The sequence below is a fragment of the Mauremys reevesii genome, linkage group 8, assembly GCF_016161935.1.
Source record: "Mauremys reevesii isolate NIE-2019 linkage group 8, ASM1616193v1, whole genome shotgun sequence".
NCBI classification, from domain to species: Eukaryota; Metazoa; Chordata; order Testudines; family Geoemydidae; genus Mauremys; species Mauremys reevesii.
The window spans coordinates 80,300,358-80,323,431 of NC_052630.1; the positions used below are offsets into that span (position 1 = coordinate 80,300,358).

At 40.6% G+C, this 23,074-nt stretch overlaps 1 protein-coding gene and 1 long non-coding RNA gene across 2 annotated transcripts in view; one reads left to right on the top strand and one right to left on the bottom strand.

The window, feature by feature from the left end:
* COL24A1 (collagen type XXIV alpha 1 chain) overlaps positions 1–23,074 on the top strand; it is a 246,219-nt gene that overhangs the window by 163,898 nt on the left and 59,247 nt on the right. The window contains exons 29-37 of the mRNA XM_039484094.1: positions 4,600–4,653; positions 5,030–5,074; positions 5,195–5,239; positions 7,998–8,051; positions 13,465–13,518; positions 15,797–15,850; positions 16,063–16,116; positions 20,504–20,557; positions 21,230–21,337. Of these exons, the coding sequence (XP_039340028.1) occupies positions 4,600–4,653; positions 5,030–5,074; positions 5,195–5,239; positions 7,998–8,051; positions 13,465–13,518; positions 15,797–15,850; positions 16,063–16,116; positions 20,504–20,557; positions 21,230–21,337 (522 nt within the window). The remainder of the gene's footprint in view (positions 1–4,599; positions 4,654–5,029; positions 5,075–5,194; positions 5,240–7,997; positions 8,052–13,464; positions 13,519–15,796; positions 15,851–16,062; positions 16,117–20,503; positions 20,558–21,229; positions 21,338–23,074) is intronic.
* Positions 11,795–22,712, bottom strand: LOC120370048. Its single transcript, XR_005583581.1, has 3 exons — positions 22,529–22,712; positions 12,944–12,996; positions 11,795–11,928 (listed from the first exon to the last, which is right to left on the bottom strand). It is a non-coding gene; the product is annotated as an uncharacterized LOC120370048 (long non-coding RNA).

Here is a 23,074-nt window from a genome sequence, read left to right on the forward strand (position 1 = left end):
TAATTTTGTTAGGACTATCCAGCTATTCAGTCTTCCGTACGTGGGGGAATTCTGACTAGCTGAAGAAAAGTTGTTCCTTCATTCTCTCTTTGCTGTGCCATTTGGTGTGCAGTTTACCAAGTAAGTGTCTCACCTAGCTTCTACTGTATTTCACCACTTCATGCTTAAGACTTTCTGCATCCCAGCTAACGTCATTGTGGAGAGGCAAATCACCTACCAACCGTGAAGAGGCCAGAGATAGGAACAGCAGCTGTAGCATGGGAATTGTTAGTTCTGGTCCTGCAGCAACCCATGTTTTATTCTTTAAATGTTGCACTTGTGACAAGGGACTATAGAGGTTTCCACGCTGGTGGCTCCTCTGGGGTAGGACACATTGATACTTGGTGAGGTGGGGATAATTGTACTTGAAGAGGGGAGTCAATAGGGTTACTCTTCTTAAGGTGGGTGAACTTGAGAGCTTGTACGAACCCAGGAGAGGTGTTGCTGGAAGTATAAAAAGACCCTGTTTACAGTAATGAAGCTGTTCTTCCTGCTAGCTGCTGTGCCGGTTCACTAGTATCCAGATATCAGTCAGGAGAGCTGTTAGTACCATACTGCCGTGATGCAAGCTAATTTATGCAATAGAAATCTCAGAGTATGTCTACAGTAGAGCAGGTGGTAGAACTTCTAGCTCAAGGAGCCATAGCTACACTAGCTAGAATAGAAGCATAGTCACCCCAAGTGTACCTGTGGTCTCAGACAGGATTGTACTCAGGGCAGCCAAATCCTCCAACTGTTTGTGCCACTGCAGCTACACTTCTATTTTTAGCACACTAGAGCTAGTGCAGATATGTCTCCTGGAGCTGGAATTTACACCTTCCCACTCTAGTGTAGACATAACCTAAAACATGAGGTGCCAGAGCTACTTTTTGTTCTTACTATAACCTCTGCTCTTTCTGCTAATATAACCAGCCTCCTTTTTATTTGGTAATGATAAAATATACATTATGGACCAACTTCTGATGTCCTTGCATGGGCAAAACTCTCATTGAAATCAGGGGGAATTCACTGTTAGCATTCTTTGCCTATGTTTAATAAGGATGTGTCCTTGCAAATTAAAGATGATATACTAGCTGTCTGAACATGATAGCTTTTGCATGGCAGGGAATGGTAAGAAGATGACTGATAAGTTGTTGAGAAATATTTTCATTAGTATACCATTCTTAGCCGCTAACATCCTTCAGACCGAAGTTCAGTACGTTAAAGGTTAGTAGACGTTCATATGTCCCATCTTGAATACACATTTTATAGTCATTCAAATGCAAGCCTTTCTAAGACGCATACAAATGATGAACCAAAGTCAGAGCAGCCAATAGCAGCACAACTCCATTGAAGCCTATAGAGTTACACTCACTCCAGCTAGGTCTGAATTTGGTCTAATGACCCTGAATTACAGAAGAATAAGGATATCAGTTATGTGAGTCGATGAGATGGGTTCAGTATATTCTGCATGATACTGAATTGAGAGCAAGGGAGAACGTGTGATCTATGTGCGTCTGGACAAAAATCAGACAGGCTCTGGGATATGTTACTAAGGGCTGAATGTAAGTGTGTATCCTTAATTGTTCAAGGCAAGAGGTTTTAAAACTAATATAACTTTCCATTGTTCTTGCATATTAAACTTGGGGGGGTGGGACATAGAGTATGCTGTGCTCACTCTTTTTTCTATGTTTAGGAGAAAGGGTGGGAATGAGTGCTGTTTTATTTATTTGTTTGTTTATTTGTTTTGTCAGGCAAATATTCCTGGGTTAATTATGATTAAATAATTATAAACATGCATGATAATATATTTCCTCCTCAAAATAAAGCTGAACCTATGCCAAATTAAAAAAGCCGTAGTGATCACTTGTCAGCTGTATTGCCCAACTCTGCAGTTTGTGGACTCGTACAATATGCAGCCTATATTAAATAACTGCAGCCAAATTGTGTGTATTTCATTCTGCACTAGCTACTGTAGGGAATGACACTAATTCTATTTGATCGAGTTTAACTGTGCCAATAATGAGTCACGCAGTAGTATTTATAGGAATGATGCTCTGCTTTTGATAGAATATATAACTGCCCTTTCTTTGGATTCATATTCTTTGCCCTGTGGCAGACAAGAGGTTAATACAATATCTAGTATCACTGGACATCATGTTCATTTCCTTTATTTTGTTTTCATTTTATAATTAAATTACATTGCTCCAAAACCTAGTCCTTGGCTTCTAGTTCTTGCCCCTGAGTTTTATTTTGATTAGCTGTCATTTGATTAGCCATGATTGAAGCAATTGTTAAGTTCTTCCTAATGAATAGACAACTGAAGTCAACTTCACTTAAAACAGTGGTGGCTCTATGTCCAGCAAAAATTCAATGCGTGCATGACGTACCTCAGATCATTCACCCTCCCTATTTAGTTTCTCTACATTCTGCAACTGCTCTGCTTAGTATTCTGATTTTCCCCCTTTCCAGTGTCTTCTCTTGCTTACTTGACTGCTTCCTTGTGTGATGCATTCTTGACTCTCCCTTCAACTTCCAACCCTTCTTTAGCTTACTGACCTGTCTACTTGCTCTTTCTGGGATTCTCCATCACTAATGTGTCTCCTTCTTCCCCTCTCCCTTTTTGAGGAAGGTGATGGAAAATTAGTGATGGAAAATCCCAGAGAGGATAAGACAAACAGAGAGTGTCAGAGAGATGGGTGCACTGCAGCTGTCAGGATCTAGCCCAGTGGTTCTCAAACTTTTGTATTGGTGACTCCTTTCACACAGCAAGCCTCTGAGTGTGACCCCCCCCTTATAAATTAAAAACACCTTTTTATATATTTATATATATTTAACACCATTATAAATGCTGGAAGCAAAGCGGGGTTTGGGGTGGAGGCTGACAGCTCATGACCCCCCATGTAATAACCTCACAACCCCCTGAGGGGTCCCGACCCCCAGTTTGGGAACCCCTGATCTAGCACTTGATTTATATTATTAAATCCAAGTCTGATCAAACGGAATTCTGTGATGCAAGAGGAACGTATGTGAATCAGCCACGTTTTAGAGAGAAAGTGAGCCAGGCAAAACCAGCTAAACATAGTGCTCTTCTGAGAACAGCCTGGTCCCAGGTGCCCAAGGAGAGGGTCTTCCAACTGTTCTCCCCTAAGCAAATACAAGTGTGAAGACTGAGAACAACACTTAGACATTACTTGCAGCTTCAGCATGTTCGCAGTCTTGAGTCTTACACAACATGCTTTCATCTGAGTTCTTGTAATTACCAACTAGAAAAATACTGTGTATAATATCGCTCTCATGACTATGTAGAAATCCTGCATGAGCGTCTAGATGGAACAATGTAGCATGTGATCTGAAGAACAGATGGCCAATCATGTAGGAAACTCTAGACTATGTAGAAGTGTTACTCAGCCATGTTCTGTGCACTTGAAACTACAAACCATTTTCTTCTGTACACATCAGTTCACTTTGCTGTATGATATTGCAGATCTTATTTTGCTTTTAAGAAAACTGTATCCATGTTGTTCAATAAAACATCCTGAAATAATACTGTTCTGACCATATCTGAAGAGCATCATTCATCAAGTCCTTAAATGCTGATGAAGATCTGGTGGTCGTGATTTACTTGTTCTATATCTGTATTAAGTTGTCTTACATTTATTGTCAAAATCCAAATGGTTCTAATGTTTAGAATCATAAAAACAACCTCCATTGTCAGTATGAATGAGATATCCCCTACCATTTTGGTCATTAGCTACTTTTGGTTGCTTTGATTTAGATGCCTACTTATGGACTCAGATGCCTAATTTTAAACAAACACTTTTGAATATTTTGACTTTAAACATTTGCTAATATATAATAATAATAGTGCTTAGGTCTTATACAGCACTTTTCATCTGTAGATCTCAAAGTGCTTTACAAAGGAGCTAAATATCATTATTCCCATTTTACAGATATTAATTATAATGCAATATATAGTGTAATACTGTAAGTTATACTTTGTGCATATGTTGGTATTACAAAATCTCAATTTTCAAGAGACTTTAGTTAATCTAGCAATATGGAAGCCCCTGCTGAAAAATAGTTTACCGTTTCTATTTGGCTTTATATTGGTTTAACATCAGAAGAACTGTACGATCTACGTTTTAAAGGCCAGATGTTCAGTCCCAGACCAATTTTTGCACATTCAGCTGATAACATGACCAAATGTGTGAGCATCCAAATAATCAGTTATGCTTGCAAATGCAGGTTTTGTCTGCACATGCAACTGAGAGCATCGAAATAGAGTCTGCCTTCAAGCAGGTTAAACATCTTGTTTAAATATTAAACAGTAAAGGCATTCTTTTTAGACTCATATTACAGCAAGCTGGAAACTGATTTTATAATAGTTGATGCTTTATTTCACATTTAACAGAATAAAAAGTGCTTTCCATCATGTGGAATTTCAGAGCTCCATGCTAAGAGAATGGGTAGCTTTCCATTCAATTGTAAAGCTGATGTGGTATCTTTCTGTTAAATCTCTACAGTAGGTACTGTCAGTAGTTTATAATTAAAACCAGAAATCACTTGTTTAATTTCCAGGGGCCAAGGGGTCTAGATGGTCCTCCAGGAGAGCAAGGGACACAAGGTATTAAGGTAATTATTTATTTGTTTTGTTCAGTACTGCTGAGGACGCTTATACAGCACACGATGTTGACTGATGGAAAAGAAAAGAGGGAAAAAAGGGCACTATGAAATAGTTTTGAGTTTGTTATTAATCCAGTTTTTCTGTTTCATTTAGGTTCTTATTTTTATGTATAGTAGACATGTAGATCTGAATTCTGGTCTCATTCACACTGGAGTTAATCCATAGTAGATGCATCAATTTAAGTGAAGTTACTCTACATTTATACTGGTGTAAATGATGGCACAATTTGGCCCATGGTAATTCTCTTTTTCCTCATGTGTAGTTTTCTGTGTGGCAAAACTAGTAAATTTGTACTGAACTCATTCATCATTGGTTATTTGTCAGGGAGAAAGAGGTGATCCAGGGAAAAAAGGTGTTCATGGACTTATTGTAAGTATCAGAGATGTTCTGGGCATTAGGCACTAATACCTACGCTAGGAATTTTTGCCTGACATTGATTTGGAATTTATCTGACATCAGCATTCTCTTGTAATAATTTTATTTGACCAGGGCAAGGCTGGAAACCCTGGAGAAAGGGGTGATTCAGGAGTACCAGTAAGTACTGAAGTCTTATAGCCCTGCTACAAAAAACAAAACAAAACCTTGCTTCACACTCAAATGCAAGGGAAATTATTTTCTTTATACCAGTCATTGAGGTCTGAGAATAATGGTTTGCATTAACTTTGTATAGAACCTTTCATCTGAGGTCTTAAGGCATATTAGTAACATCAATTTACAAAGCATCAGAATTCCTCTTTGGCATTATATCTGAGTTTCACAAATGGGTAAACTAAGGCACAGATGGTAGAGTGACATGCTCAGGGTCAAACACTGGCAGATATGGGAATGAAACCCAGGAATATCTGATAGTAATCCTGTCTGTTATTAGAAATGTAATCTTTCAGGTGAGATACCGTCTATAGGATGTAACTTAAAAGAACATTGCAGTAGAAGAAATTCTATTGCGTAATTGTGGGAGACAGCTAGAAGTTGCCTTGCACATTGGAATAGTTTTATCGCCATTTTTAGAGGAGACAGCCACTATGGTATAACCATAGGGTTATGTGATCAGTGCAGGGATAAAATGTATATCTCATAAACATAACTGGAACGCTATGTTAGGACACCTTTCCTTTGAACTGTATACCAATAAAAAAGCTTTTCCATAAGAGAACAAAGCTCAGCCTTCTGTGAAAAATCACACATCTTCCTATGGTAATATGGTTAACAGACCAGTCACGCTATAGTGACTTTTCAAGAGTGGTGAGCTAATAGAAAAGAAGTAAGGAAAACAAAGGCAAGAGACTAATACCAATCATATTACCAGTGCAATGCTGTACTTAAGACTAATCATGTTGGTTGCCATTTTAATCAGGGCCACTTCATAGCTTTGCCTGTTTGTCTAGAGAATTGGGAAGTTTGCTGCCCCCTGTCAGTCGTTCCACCGAGTAATATGTGTACCACCTCACACCATTCACTTGGAGGGGGTATTGGTCCCACATTGGTTGCTGACAAGTAGAGAGGTCGTATAGAAAACACACTGAAGAAATGGCATCCCTCAATAAGAGAAGGAAAATAATGGCAAGGAAGATACCTTGCCCCACCTCTCTTCAGTCGCTGAGCAACTCTCTATTTAAATCCAGTGTTAGAGTCAAAAAATTTGGAATCTCACATAGTTGTAAACCACATCCTTTTTCGGGTGAGATGTAAAACTGAGGTCTTGACCACTCGTGGTTGTGAAGGACCGCATGGCATTTTTTTGCCAGAGTAGAAATTGCCCCTTCAGTTTCAGTCAGGTATGGTATTCTTCATTGTTTCCTGTTCTACACTGTTGCCTGGTATTGCTGAGGTCATTCAAACCAGAAGTCACTTTAGTGCCAGGTGACCTTTATCTATACAGTAGATGTAATTCAGTTTATTTATGGAGTTCTTGAGGATCCATTGAGATGAAAGGTGTTATATAAATTCAAGATGTTATTCTCTTGATATTCCCTTTTACTTCTCTTGGTGATAGTCTTTAATTCCACTGCAGTGCATAGGTACTGGAACTGGGGGTGCTGCCGCATTCCCTGGCTTGAAGTGGTTTCTATCATATAAAGGGTTCACAGTTTGGTTCAATGACTCTCAGCACCCCTACTATACAAATTATTCCAGCACCCCACTGCAGTGGAAACCCCCATTTCTGATGTATTAATCTGTGAACTACGGCTGATTCTGCAGGGTAGGTTGGCCCAAGGGTTCTATTTTATAGAGCTGCACTTGTGTCTAAATTCTGGTTCAGACTCAATAAACACACTGGGTATTTGACTCTACTTGCCTTTGTTTAGCTCACTCTAGTTCATATCTGCATAAATGACTCCGATTACAACCTCAAAGTGGATTTTGACTGACAAACTGAGTGTGGCCTCACAAAACTCCCATGTACAATATACCCACTTTTGAGATTACAACTGCTGGGCACCACCACACTGGATGAAAAGATAGGTTCATCTGCCAAACAGGTCAAAGAAATAGCTAAGGAAGTCCCATGAGTGACTCTAAGCAGATTTCGTCTCATTCCCCAGGCAGGCAATAAAGCTGGCTAGACGATAGGGCAGAAATGTATCTTGCTCCTACTGCTGCAGCATGGTGAATGCTTCCTCTTGCTTTCTGCCATCTGTTCTGTTTTTTTCTTTCCTGTTCCCAAGGACCCTTACTGAATTTGAGGGGCATTTTCACTTGAGTGATCTGTGATAGACAAAAAATAATGTATAGTTGAGAGCTCTGTGTTTCATTTCTTCACAGACTCTGGTGTTTATACCAAAGGAACAAATAGAGCAAAACACCTTTAGGTTGAAGGGATATTGTCTGTAGGAACAAATGACGTTATTGCAGAGTGTTAAAGGTTGCCATTATGCTTCTATATCTCCTCTTCCTGGATGGAAATAGGGTTCCATAAAACAGTTGAGCAGAACTTGCATGTGTTGCTATGGTGTAAAGCTGAGACTTGTCCAATTAATCCCACATATATTGTTTGAGGGACAAAGAGTCCCTTAACCCTGTTGTTAGGTCACGTGTGAACTGCAGGAATCTGTTAAGATTTTAAATGGAAAATCAGCAAACCAGCTACCCCCAAGTAAATGAAGCACAAGCAGGCGTCAGCTCACTCATGAATCACAAGAGCTGACGTAATAACACAGATCACATAGGAGAAGGCTAAGCACATTTCTAGAGGGATTTTTGAGGGAGTTGCTGGGTGTACAGAAGTGGGAAGGAAGTGGCTTTTTACAGAATTTGAAACAGATCTTTTTCCTATTGGTTTTGTTTCTCTTAGGGCTTGCCTGGACCTCCTGGAAACATGGGTGACAGAGGCCCTGTGGGAGAGCCAGTAAGTTGGCCGTCATACTTTCCTGATAAGGCTTTTTATATATTGTACTTAATTCCCTGATAACTCGACTTCCACTCTATCAAGGTTTGCAACTGTCACTACTTTTGGAAACTGCGCCAAGACTACTTTGGAACAGATTCTGTAGCTCTCTTTTTGGGTAGCTCAACATGAGTAACAGTGCAGAATCTGGTCCATTATATTATGCGGCTTCACACTGCTTAGAGACAGACATACTCTATGACGTCGTATGTAAATAAAACTTTAACTGTAGACATTGATGGTTTCCTTGTTATTTTCAGCCAAGTTTTATGCTAGTTATTCTGGAATTCTGGAACCGCATATACTTGGCAGGTTACTGCTCTAACAAAAAAGAGTCTGTTTTAATAAACCTCAGGCATTCTTTTCCTGAATGGTTTGCTGTTCTTATTTTTATTATTATAAAGCCCCACATACTTTTATGTGGCTAATACTATAACAAAAGACCATATAGAGAGGTAGCAACTATATACAATGGGCTGGAAGGTATAAACACGGCAAGAATGTTGTTACATCAACAACTCTAAAGCCAAGTCACAAGTTTATAAATATAATGTAGTAGTGTGTGTTTTCGTGGTGGGACTCGCTATAAGGCTGCCATTTTATTTTGCAAAACAAAAACTTGTCAAATAACTTTTTATATTTTATTTTTATTGCCTATGAAAAAATTACTTCTTGTAGCAAATGGCATAGAAGTACATTGTTGATATAATCTTAAGATTTACAGTATACTGTATTCTTTTAAGTGCTGAACTGATGTCTATAAATCCATAGGATGACATGGATGCCTGCAGGTGGTCATTACATAATTATTTGGGCTAAAACAGTGGAAAAAGTCTGGCAGCCTAAGATAAATTATTTAAGTAAATTTCCTTTGATAAATTTTAATCTGCATATTCTAAATCACTTCCTGCTAGAAGTAGATAGCTAGCTTATAAAAACAAATATATTTCACTTTATAGAAAATCTCCACTAAGCATTGTATATTCTAATGTTTATTATTATTAGTTTGGATCCCCTTCACTGTGTGTCTTTCATCTAATCTAATCTAGTCTCTCGCCTAACAGCCTAGGCAATTTATACTTTGCTCCAATCTGTGGTATCTGAGAGCCTTACAAATTCGAAATCATAGTACACCTCTACCTCGATATAACGCTGTCCTTGGGAGCCAAAAAATCTTACCACGTTATAGGTGAAGCTGTGTTATATTGAACTTGCTTTAATCCACCGGAGTGTGCAGCCCCCCACCCCCCTCCCGGAGCACCACTTTACCACGTTATTTCCAAATTTGTGTTATATCGGCTGGCGTTATATTGGCCTGGTCTACACTAGGCGTTTAAACCGGTTTTAGGAGCATAAAACCGATTTAACGCCACACCCGTCCACACTGAGAGGCCCTTTATATCGGTATAAAGGGCTCTTTAAACCGGTTTCTGTACTCCTCCCTAACGAGAGGAGTAGCGCTAGTATCGGAATTACCATATCGGATTAGGGTTAGTGTGGCCACAGATCGACGGTATTGGCCTCCGGGCGGTATCCCACAGTGCACCACTGACCGCTCTGGACAGGAATCTGAACTCGGATGCAGTGGCCAGGTAGACAGGAAAAGCCCCGCGAACTTTTGAATATTTCCTGTTTGCCCAGCGTGGAGCTCCGATCAGCACGGGTGGCAATGCAGTTAAAAATCAAAATAAAGAAAGAGCTCCCGCATGGACCATGCGGATGTGATCGCTGTAAGGGCAGGCAAATCTGTTCTATCAGCGCTCCGTTACAGAAGACGAAATTCAAAATCATTTTTAAAAAATCTCCAGACAGACGCCATAGCAGGGGCTCAGCGCACTACTGCATGACAAACATAACGGAAAGCCAAAGAATCAAATGGACGCTCATGGACTGGAGGACTCAAGCTATCCCACAGTTCCTGCAGTCTCTGAAAAGTATTTGCATTCTTGGCTGAGCTCCAAATGCTTCTAGGGTCAAACACAGTGTCCGCGGTGGGTCAGGGCATAGCTCGGCAATTTACGCACCCCCCCCCCAGAAGTGAAAGGGAAAACAATCCTCTCTTGACTCTTTAACATGTCACCCTATCTTTACTGAATGCTGCAGATAGACCCGATGCTGCAGCACTCAACACCAACATCCTTGCTCCCACCTCCCCCGCTATGGGTGGCTGATGGTGCAATATGACTGGTATCCGTCCTCATCATCATGAGGTTTTTGGCACGTGGTGCAGTGCAAAAGGACTGGTAACCATGCCGACTAGCATCTGTCAGGTCCCCCAATGTCATGTGCACCTAATTTTTCATGGTAGATGGTGCAGTATGGTTGATAACCATCTTCATCATAGCAACAGGGGGCTGAGCTTCATCAGCCCCCACCCTTCATGTGTAAAGAAAAGATTCAATTGCCCCTGGACTAGCAGCAGGATGCTGGGCTCCTCTCCTCCACACTCCTTAATGTCCTGTCTGGACTATCATAGCAGCTGGAGGCTGCCTTCCACTCATTTATCACTAACAAGTCACTGTGTCTTATTCCTGCATTCTTTATTACTTCATCACACAAGTGGGGGGACACTGCTATGGTAGCCCAGGAAGGCTGTGGGAAGAACGGAATCAACAGGTGGGGTTGTTGCAGGAGCACCCCCTGTGAATAGCATACAGCTCATCATTCCTGCAGGATCTGACACAGAGCAGCTGTGCTCTCTGGTTCTATGATACAGTGGTTCTCTAGTACACTTGCCCATATTCTAGGCAGGACTGATTCTGTTTTTTGATACCATAAAGGAGGGATTGACTCAGGGAGTCATTCCCAATTTTGGCTTTTGCGCCCCTGGCTAAGAGCAGCCAGGGGCACTTATGACAGCAACAGATGGCGCAGTGCAAAAGGACTGGTAACCATGATCATCTTTTTACCAATTTATGGATTGGTAGATGGTACAGTATGGTTGGTAACCATCTCTGCTGTCATGCAAAAGCAAAAGCATGCTGCTGTGTAGCGCTGCTGAATCGCCTCTGTCAGCGGCATCTAGCACACATACGGTGACAGTCACAAAAGGCAAAACAGGCTCCATGATTGCCATGCTATGGCATCTGCCAGGGCAATCCAGGGAAAAAAGCCGTGAAATGCTTGTCTGCCGTTGCTTTCCCGGAGGAAGGAGTGACTGACGACATTTACCCAGAATCACCCGCGACAATGATTTTTGCCCCATCAGGCACTGGGATCTCAACCCGGAAATAAGGCTGCAGGAACTGTGGGATAGCTAGGGAATAGCTACCCACAGTGCAACGCTCCAGAAATCGACGCTAGCCTCGGACCGCGGACGCACACCACCGAATTAATGTGCTTAGTGTGGCCGCGCGCACTCGATTTTATAAAATCAGTTTTACAAAACCGGTTTATGCAAATTCGGAATAGTCCCGTAGTGTAGACGTACCCATTGAGGTAGCAGTATATGTGTGTTCATCCTCCTATGATACTGTCAGCATGAGCCTGACTTTCATGTTTATATATGGGCCAGCAAGCACGCTTACGTAATCTAAAGACACCTACTCTACTCTAGTCAATCTACATTTCTACTCTGCTGATCATTGTAGCATCTATGAGTGAAAGGCAGCAAGTAAGAAAAGACTCAGGAGCTTACTATTTGCATGTTATGTCAGGCATTTAAGTGGATTTGGTTGGAAATTTGTGTGTATAGTTTCAAAGAGGGCTAAGTAAATGACACAGGATATGGCAAAATAAAATGTTTTTTTCTGAGGATTTATCCAAGCAGTCTGCCTTCTTCCTCAGTCTGTTGGTTGCTGTATGTAAGGTAGCTTCAGAGGCCTTGTCACTGGCTTCTCTGCAAAAAGCAAGGAAATATTTTTAGAGAAAAACCCTTAAACTGTTAAATTTGTTTAACAATTTAATTTAGTTTGTTTAATGTAAAGTAAATGATTCATTTCGCCTGCGTGTTAGACATCTGTTAGTACAGTAATTGGTTACAAACTGTCTTTTGATTAGAATTGAAAGCGGTCTCAGCATTATTCAAAATGTTCCTGGATTTGTTTGGCTTCTGGTGTTCCATGGAAGTCATGGGAGAGAGGTATATTGCCAAGCCAGAAGTCTGAGCTCTGTGGGAATAGTGTGGAGATGTTTGGCTCCTAAATCAGACTTAAGTTTATGACAGTAAAGCTGAGGAAGACTGCAGAGGTGCTGCAAGCCCAAACCAAAGCAATTCTGGTTCAGCCTGGATAGATCCCTAATGGTGTATTCATTGCAGTTCTTAGTTGTTGATTCTACTTAAATGACATTGCTGAGTAATGTAGGGATACCCCGTTGAAATCTTCCCAGCAATATCTAATTAGCTCCGGTGCCAGAAAAGAGGAAGAAGCTGCTTTTATTAATATTAGCAAGTCAACAGGAACAACAAGACCTCATGCACAATCCATGTCCTGAGAAGGTATACAGGGAAATTAGCTGCTTGGAAGGCTTATATTGCACATAAAGATGTAGCACCAAAAATCTTGTTTACTTTAGCATTGAAGGGGTTTCTTTAAAACATAGACGGGTCCAGACCACAGTGTTCAGGTCTGGATCTGATTCTGAATGTCCCCATAGATCAGGGATGGCTAAATCCAGGGTTTTGGTTTATCTTGTTATAGAGCTTGGGCCAAGGGGTGGAGTTTTAGATGTCTAGAAGCTAACTCTAATTGAAAGTTAGGCACACAAATCTCACTGTTACAGAATATGGATAACCGGACTTGTATATATCGTTCACGCACACTGCTTTAGAAATTCATCCCTTAGATGTTACAGTGTCTTTACTTACAGTATATTGGCTTACAAGCTCACTGCTTCATAGTATAGTTACTTACTGAAACTGCCAGAAAGGCTCCAGTCTGTAGTCCCTTACACCTCAGTGACTGTCCTGTGTAAACATTGTTAAATCCATAAAATGAAACATACAGTAGTTGTTTTCAGTTAATTCCATAGCAGACTGTAGGCTTTTGTGCAAAACAAACCAGATGAAGAATTAAATAAGTCTTAATTAAACAAAGTCTCCATTAATCAAGAGAAGAATATAGTTTAGATTAGAATTTACTTCTGCTTCAAGAGAAGAGAAACCAGTGCTGTCCTTCTGAAATCTATCTTTAGACTATGTCAAGAGAGGCAATGAAGTCTTCACTCCTGGTAACAATGTTCCCTTACAGGGACTAACATCAGTCACAGAATTTGGAAGGAAACACAATGATGAAGCAAAATAAGATATACTTGATTATGCCAGCTGGCAGTTAAATGTGATACATTCATATAGTGTATTATATTATACAGTTAATATTATGTATTGCCTAAATATAACTGAATTATATATACAGAAGATTTTGTTTAATGCTAGGGCCCAAGAGGACAAAAAGGTGATGCTGGCCCTGTAGGAGAAATGGGTTTTGAGGTGAGTTTTTTATGCTTTGTCTTTATTTATTTATAATAAATTCCAACAGAAACTTAAGCCACAGAATGTACCTTAATAACATATTCAAAAACTATATTTGTGTTACCTACAGTGAACTTGAATATCATGTGTAATTAAGTATCAGAGGGGTAGCCGTGTTAGTCTAGATCTGTAAAAAGTAACAAGTCCTGTGGCACCTTAAAGACTAACAGATGTAGTGGAGCATAAGCTTTCGTGGGTGAATACCCACTTCGTCAGACGCATGCAAACTATGTTTACATGCATCTGACGAAGTGGGTATTCACCCACGAAAGCTTATGCTCCACTACATCTGTTAATCTTTAAGGTGCCACAGGACTCATCGTTGCTATGTGTAATTAAGAGATTCTCCATTGCTTATGGTTGTTGCAAACAAAATTTGAAAGAAAAAAGGATGTAATGATGCCAGTTGCTTCTGCAAACCTAATCTCAGGGTATCTTCATCTGGAAGGAAAATGGTACATTTATTGAATGCAGCACTTTTCCAGAAGCAACACCATTCCCTTTGCAGTTAGTCAGTTTACACCTATCCAGGGCTGGGGGGTTGCAACTAGAATCTTAAAGGCTGGAAGGGACTCCAAGAGGTCATATAGTCCATCCCCCCATGCTGAGGCAGGACCAGGTACACCTAGATCATCACTGACAGATGTTTGTCTAACCAGTTCTTTAAAACCTCCAATAACAGGGATGCCACATCCTCCCTCGGTAACCTGTTCCAAGTACTTAAGTATCCTTATAGTTAGAAAGCTTTTCAGAATATCTAAACTAAATCTCTCTCACTGCAGATTAAGCCCATTACTACTTCTCCAACCTTCAGTGGACATGGAGAACAATTAATCAGCATCCTCATTATAACAGCCCTTAATATATTTGAAGATCATTATCAAGGCCTCCTTAGTCATCTTTTCTCAATTCTAAATATGCCGAGTTTTGTTTCACTTTCCCTCATAGATCAGGTTTTCTAAACCTTTTATTATTTTTGTTGCTCTCCTCTAGTCTCTCTCACATTGTCCATGTCATAAAATATGGCACCCAAAACTGATCACAACACTCCAGCTGAGGCCTCACTAGTGCTGAGTACAGTGGAACTGTTACTTTCTGTGTCTTGCATATCATACTCCTGTTAATACACCCCAGAAAGATAATGATTATTTTGCAACTGTGTCACATTATTGGCTCATAATCAATTTGTGATTCAGTGCTGTTGCCTAGCCAGTTATTCCCCATTTTGTATTTGTGCATTTGATTTTTCTTTTCTAAATGTAGTACTTTGCACTTGTCTTTATTGAATTTCCTCTTTTAGATTTCAGACCAACTTTCCAATTTATCAAGGTCATTTTGAATTCTAATTCTGCCCTCCAAAGTGCTTGTAATCCCTCTCAGCTGGGTGTCCCCACAAGTTTTATCCGTATACTCTCCACTCCATTCTCTTAAGTCATTAATGAAAATTAGTAAATAGTAGTGCACCCACGACAGGCCACTGCAAGACTCCACAAGATACAGCCTCCCAGTTTCACAGCAAACCACGGATAACTCCTCTTCAAGGCATTATGTCCCTTGCTAGCGGTGGATGAAAAAGCAGCTGCATACAGTTCTCTACTTTGCTTGTGGTCCTGTTTGGGGGGGTTGGTTTTGGGTTTTTTAATATCTCGTTGAAAGAAACATGAGAGGAGCTATTAACCACATTTGCAATGGAGTAGCTGAGGCGTGAGCTCATTCACAAATAATTTGGCTCATTCAAAAGAAATGCTCTTTGCCAAACACCCATGACCATGCCCTTCTGATCTGTTTTGTATTATTATTTTTATTACTATTAAAATTTAAACTCTGAAAGAAACAAGCAGGTGCCAATAACTCTGTAGGTTGTGGACCTACACATAGATCCTCCTAAGCATGCATTTGGCTAGTGGTTTTAAAACTGCTGGAATTGTAAGTCGGGGTCTGGGAACAAGGTTGCAAAATGCAGAGTTGTGCTTATACTACATGTTTCATTATGAAAGAAACAGGATTAATGAATCTGTTGAGTCCGTGGTGTATTCCTGAACCTCTACCACACTGCATTCTCCCTTAATACTGCATGTCTCAGGCTAGGCCAAAGAACACAACTTGATTTTGTTTTTCAGTCATGTAGCTGTCCCAGTCCATCACAGTTTTTGTGTTTAGATCTTTACTGTTTTATTTGATAGCTATGAAACCATTCTTGGTGACAATGTGTAACAGTAGCTTCTGTACCATATAGGGACCTCCTGGCCCTGAGGGAGAGCCTGGCCTCCAAGGAGAACCAGGTGCAAAGGTAGATGGTGGGATTGTTTTCTTCTATGTTGCATAAATTCTTCGCTGAATTAAGTAAAAGGAAATCAAGTTTCTATTGTTGATTTAGCTTATTAGGCAATTAAGCAATAATAAAGAAAATGTCAAAGAATACCCATCAGCATCAGTAATTCTCATTAGAGACTATTTGTTCCCAGCAGTTCAATAGTTTAATTTTCATATTGCATATTCCAGGGAGACATCGGACCTGCTGGCAGTGCTGGAGAAACAGGAGAACAAGGCTTAAGGGTGGGTGAAAAATATAATTCTATTTCCAAAAGGAGAATGTTTTGAATTTCAGAACTGTCAAGTCTAATTACCTCTATGTGTGAGAGAAATTGAATAAAATGTCTCTTTGAACCATTTAAAAATAATATTGGCAACACTGTAACAGGTTAATTTTAAAAAGGCATAAATTATAATACTAAAATATATGAGAGTGGTTTTAATTTGTGGAAATAACAATAAGGTTAAGTACATGATTTTCTCTAAGCATTTTAATTAAAATGAGTAAAGATTGGATTTTTTAAAATATTTCCATGCAGTATCTGGTGTCACTGAGAGTGAGGTGGTCTAAGCACAGGATTGGGAGACAGGAACTCCTGAGTTCTAAGCCTAGCTCTGATACTGACACACTTGCCAAGTCACTTCACCTCTCTGTGCCTCAGATTCCCCATCAGCTTACCAAGGTGACCAGACAGCAAGTGTGAAAAATTGGGATGGGAGGCAGGTAATAGGAGCCTATATATAAAAAAAAAGCCCCAAATATTGGGACTGTCCCTATAAAATTGGGACATCTGGTCACCCTACAGCTTACCAACTTTTGAGGGGTGTTGAATGTTTGTAAAAATTCTTTGAAGTCGATAATCATAGAATCAAAGTACTAGAAGGGACCTTGAGAGGTTATCTAGGCCAGTCCCCTGCACTCATGGCAGGACTACGTTTTATCTAGACCAGTGGTTGCCAAACTGGAGTTCGTGAAATGTTACAGGGGGTTGTCAGGAAACAATCACCTAATGGCGGACAGAGCTGGCCCTAGAGATCCCGGGCAGCATGGGGCCAGCAGCCTGGAGCCTCTGGACTTCCAAGAGACAAGCAAATCAAAGCATGCATCTCTATCACACTGAGGAGATCTAAACTGCAAGACTCCTTATAAGAAACGGAAAGGGAGGTGGATTTTTTTTTTTGCTGTTTTAAAAATTAAATAAGCAGCTAGTATTGTTTTTAAAATTCTTATGAAGAACAAGCTTAAGCTTTGTTGTAATGTATGTTCTTTGCCTGGACTGCTGAAGACCTGAATGCTTGTGTAGGAGGAACTCTTTGAGTTGGCTTCTTAAATACCTTCGTGCTCTTTCACATCTGACACTCCTTGATGAAACATAGGAGCCTTGTCTTATAACAGGCTTATTCAAACTGACACAAGCTACGAAAGTGAGATCTTGGAAGAGTGTTACCCTTTTCATAGTTTAATAAAAATATTGTAATGATAAATAATAATAATCATAAATAGTGTGTAATAAGCATGTCATAAAAAAAAATTTTATATTTCCAAGATCACTGCTTTTATAATTTGTACTCAGGTAAAGGAGAAAATTCCTGGAAATATACATTTTTAGGAGGGGGTTCGTGAGACTTGACATTCAATTGAAAGGGGTTCACAGGTTGTTAAAGTTTGGGAACCACTGATCTAGACCATCCCTGACAGGTGTTTGTCCAACCTGCTCTTAAAAATCTCCAATGATGGAGATTCCACAACCTCCCTAGGCAATTTGTTCCAGTGCTTAACCACCCTGACAGTTAGGAAGTTTTTCCTAATGTCCAACCTAAACCGCCCTTGCTGCAATTTAAGCCCATTGCTTCTTGTCCTATCCTCAGAGGTTAAGAAAAACAATTTTTCTTCCTCCTCCTTGTAACAACCTTTTACGTACTTGAAAACTGTTATCATGTCCCGTTTAGTCTTCTCTTTTCCAGTCTAAGCAAACCCAGTTTTTTCAATCTTCCCTCATAGGTCATGTTTTCTAGAACTTTAATCATTTTTGTTGCTCTTCTCTGGATTCTCTCCAATTTGTCCACATCCTTCCTGAGATATGGCACTCAGGACTGGACACAATACTCCAGTTGAGGCCTAATCAGCGCGGAGTAGAGCAGAAGAATGACTTCTCATGTCTTGCTTACAACACTCCTGCTAATACCAGGGGCGGCTCTAGGCATTTTGCCGCCCCAAGCACGGCAGGCAGGCATGCCTGCGGGAGGTTCACCGAAGCTGTGGGACCAGCGGACCCTCCGCAGGCATGCCACCAAAGGCAGCCTGCCTGCCGCCCTCGCGGCGACCAGCAGAGCGCCCCCCGCGGCTTGCCGCCCCAGGCACACGCTTGGCATGCTGGGGCCTGGAGCCGCCCCTGGCTAATACATCCCAGAAGGATGTTTGCTTTTTTTGCAGCAGTGTTACACTGTTGACTCATTTAGCTTGTGATCCACTATGACCTCCAGATCCCTTTCCACAGTACTCCTTCCTATGTGTGCAACTGATTGTTCCTTGCTAAGTGGAGTACTTTGCATTTGTCCTTATTGAATTTCATCCTATTTACTTCAAACCATTTCTCCAGTTTGTCCAGATCATTTTGAATTTTAATCCTATCCTCCAAAGCACTTGCAACCCCTCCCAGCTTGGTATCATCTGCAAACTGTACGTGTACTCACTATGCCATTATCTAAATCATTGATGAAGATATTGAACAGAACCAGACCCAGAACCAATCCCTGTGGGACCCCACTCGTTATGCCCTTCCAGCATGACTGTGAACCACTGATAACTACTCTTTGGGAACGGTTTTCCAACCGCTTTTGCACCCACCTTCCATCTAGGTTGCATTTCCCTGGTTTGTTTATGAGAAGGTCATGCGAGACAGTATCAAAAGCTTTATTAAAGTGAAGATATACCACATCTACCACTTCTCCCCTATCCACAAGGCTTGTTACCCTGTCAAAGAAAGTTATCAGGTTGGTTTTGAAACGATTTTCTCTAGAAAGTTTTGACAAGAATAAAGCAAGACCCTTTCTAACTTCAACTTTAGAATGTAATTGTACATTCCATCAATTCATCAACACCCCCTTTTCTTCCTTTAGAGAATCCTAATTGAAGTAGATTCCAAGATTCTGCTGATCCTTGGAGAAAAATAAACTCAGCATTAAAAAGTCAACACTTATCACACCACTGTATATCAGATACCACAAAGTTATTTCCTATGGTGCAGTACACCTGCAGTTTGCTGTGAAGGCAAAGTTATGAGTGCTCAGTCTCACTCAGGATCAGACTCTAATAAAGACAAATATTGAAGAACCTAAAATACTTTGGTGTTGTAACTGTTGATAAGTGATGATTTTTTCATAGACAGTGTTGATCTTGAGCGATATATATAAATGAGCCATTAATTGGGACCTACTAAATTCATGGTCCATTTTGGTTAATTTCATGGTCATAAGATTTTAAAAATCATAAATTTCATGTTTTCAAATATTTGAATCTGAAATGTTGTAACTGTAGGAGTCTTGACCTATACCTTACTGCATTTCATATTTACAGGCCTCTGAGTTTTATTCCCTAAGGTAATGAACAACTGAATTAGTTGTTACCACTCAAGAAAGAGATTGTGGAGTCATTGTGGCTAGTTCTCTGAAAACATCTGCTCAATGGGCAGTGGCAGTCAAAAAAGCACAATATTAGGAACCATTAGGAAAGGAATAGATAATAAGACAGAAAATATTATAAACCCACTCTATAAATCCATGGTACACCTACACCTGGAATATTGCATGCAGTTCTGGTTGCCCCATCTCAAAAAAGATCTATTAGAATTTGAAAAAGTTCAGAGAAGGGTAACAAACATTATTAGAAATATGGAACAGCTTCCATACAAGGAGATAGAGAAAAGGACTGGGACTGTGCAGCTTAGAAAGAAGATGACTAAGGGGGATCTGATAGGTCTATAAAATCATGAATGGGGTGGAGAAAGTGAATAAGGAAGTGTTAATTACCCCGTTACCATAACACAAGAACTAGGGATCAAGCAATTAAATTAATAGGCAGTGGGTTTAAAACAGCCATAAAGGAAGTTCTTCACACAACACATAGTCAGCCTGTGGAACTACTTGCCAGGGGATGTTGTGAAGATCAAAAGTATAACTGGGTTCAAAAAAGAATTAGATAATTTTGTGGAGCATAAGTCCATCAATGGCTATTAGCCAAGAAGGTCAGGGATGTAACCCCACGCTTTGGATGTCCCTAAACCTCTGACTGCAAGAAGCTGGGACTGGATGATAGGATAGATCACTTAGTTATTGCCCTGGTCTGTTCATTCCTTCTGAAACATCTGGTACCTGCCACTGTCAGAACACAGGATACTGGGATAGATGGACCATTGGTCTGACCTATTATGGCCATTGTTATGTTCTAATGAAGACAAAAAAAAAATCCCAGCAACAAAAAATCTGTCTACAAACATCTGATTTCAGTTAAAAAATGCATGTAATACTAAACAGCACATGTTCTTCACAGTCAACTCTGTCCCAATAAAGAGAGCTCCTTCAGATATTTGGGAAGTGGCAGTAACTTTGTTTTATTTCTTCTCAAAATTAGGGTGAACCAGGATCCCCAGGAGAAGATGGTGTTCAAGGGAAAGATGGCTCAAAGGTAGTCTTCATTTTTCATAATAGGTGTGAAATATTCCTGGTTTTACTTACCTAGTTAAGAACCTACCTACCTAAATCCAGTTTTTCTTATCTGCATTTCACAAGCCCAATGATGCACTTAATGTAAAATAGCTAAGGATTGTAAAAGCTATTGCCTTACTATTTATGGATCCTATGGACCAGCCCACCAAGAAATCTGTGAAAGGGCATTCAGGGAGGCACAATGCTTCCTTCCACAACCCCAGTGCTTGGGGGAGCACAGTGACTGTGACCCTTAAGAAGGTGCAACATGTGATTCTTTACATAGCCAACCAAAAGTGGCCAAGTGCTAAGCCACTCGCAGTCCTTGCTTTCAAAGGAGTACAAGGACCAAGACTATACTAGGCCCCTGTGCAAAGGACACAAAGGAAGGAAGATTTTGTGAGGCCTCCGAAGAACAGTGCAGGTGCATCGGACTCAGGCAAAAATCTGACATTATGAGGGCAATTTAAACTGAATAAAAAGCGTTTTCCCCTAACTGGGGGCCTGATCCAAAAACCTTTTGGAAGTCAGTGGAAAGACCCCATCGGCTTTAGATTGGGGCCAAAAATAAGCAGAGCATCCTTGTGTAACATCGTTCAATATAACAGTTTAATTCTTTTCAGGCTTGATTTATTCTTCTGCTGTATTTTAGGGGATCCCTGGAGACCAAGGACTTCCAGGAGAGGATGGTGAAAAAGGAGAGACTGGAATTCCAGGAATTACAGGCCCCACTGGTGAACCTGGCATAATGGGCATTCCAGTAAGTATAAATTTCAACCAAGCTGGGTATTCTTGCAAAAAGAAATCTCCTTTGAATGAGCTCGCCACCTCCATATAACTTTCCATGGCTTGATGCATGGATAAGAAGAGAACCATGTTGGCCATTTTTTAAATGTGGAACCTTTTGGTAGATTTTTGACTCCTCACTGTCACTCCCTTATGCCTGGAACAATCACAAGGATCCTGTGCAACATATACCAGTAATTTAAAGTCTCCTACTTCAAACCCCTCCTGACAAGTTACATACATAGCAGTAAATGTTATGTCATGACCTTTCATGCTGTACACATTGTCCTCCTCCTCCTCCCCCTACCTGTGTCCTTATTGTCATCCTTTGATTGTCTAATGTTTTATTGTCTGTTGTTGTAAGCTTCTTGAGGTAGAAAGCTGCCATCTTTTGGTCTATAAAGCACCTAGTGCTGAATAAATAAAAACAATCTGCAACCTTTATAAATGCCGAGGCTTCAGGCTTTAAAGTGTAACCAGGTTTTAGCTACAAATCCTTTTATAACAATGAATTATAAGCCTCAAAACTTTTTTTTAAAAACTTCTGTAAAAGAATTTAGTGCTTGTAAAGAGTGACAGCCTGTACGGTGAAAGGTGCGCTCTCAATCTACAAAACAGTTGCCGCACAGACACCAGCGAGTGTCCCCTATGCTGCCTCAGCTATGTGCCTCAACCCTATCTTTGAAAGATCACCTAAAGGAATGACAAGTCAGTTCAGCCACCATCCCCAATCAACACTTAGCTTTTCCGCTGAGAATAACAATAGTACCATCACATGGGCACCTGCATTCACTAGGAACCAGAGTGACAGCAATAACTTATTCTAGAGAAACCACTGAACAGCTATCAGATGAAAAGAACTTTTAAACTGTGCTGAACAACTGGCCTAGAAGTGGAAAACTCCTCAGATGAGCTCCCCTGAGCCGAATTTCTGTTAAATCGCTTTCCCCAGATTCTGCTTAACTGAGGGAAGGGAGGCAATTTCAAAGTCACTCTACAAAAGTACCTTTTTTTAGCATCTAGACGCAGACAGTGTGACTGGACAAGGGATTTAAATATTCTTATTCACAGGGCCCCACATAGATTAGAGAGAAGGCCTCAGCCATCCTCTCTCTGCTGTTACGTTCCCCTTCCCTCAAAGGGGGAGAACACAAATAACACTTACCTTGAGTCCATCTGATCAAATGAAAGCTACAACTTATTCTGAGACTCTCTCGTATACCTCATTAGTTACTGATGTCCAAAATCATTTATCAGTGTCACCACTTTGAAAACAGTGGAAATTTGATTTGGTTTAGCATACTGAGGTATCTCTGAACTGACTTCACTGATCTTTCTGTAAACTGACAGTTGGCTTCCCACAGTTGAAGATGAGTAATCAGTTGCTCATGGCTGAAATTGGAATCATACACCTGAGGCATGTCTTGCACCTGCAGCTGAGGTAGTTCTGAGAGTTTCAAGATTCTGGATAATTTTGTAGCCTTTCTGTTCAAATCTGGATTGAATACTGGACATTGTAATTACTTAGGGCTAGTCTACACTTACCAGCCGGGTCGACGCGGTGAGTTCGACTTCTCGGAGTTCGAACTATCGCATCTAATCTGGACGCGATAGTTCGAACTCCGGAAGCGCCGCGGTCGACTCCGGTACTCCACCACTGCAAACGGCGGTGGCGGAGTCGACCTTGGAGCCGCGGACATCGATTCCGCGG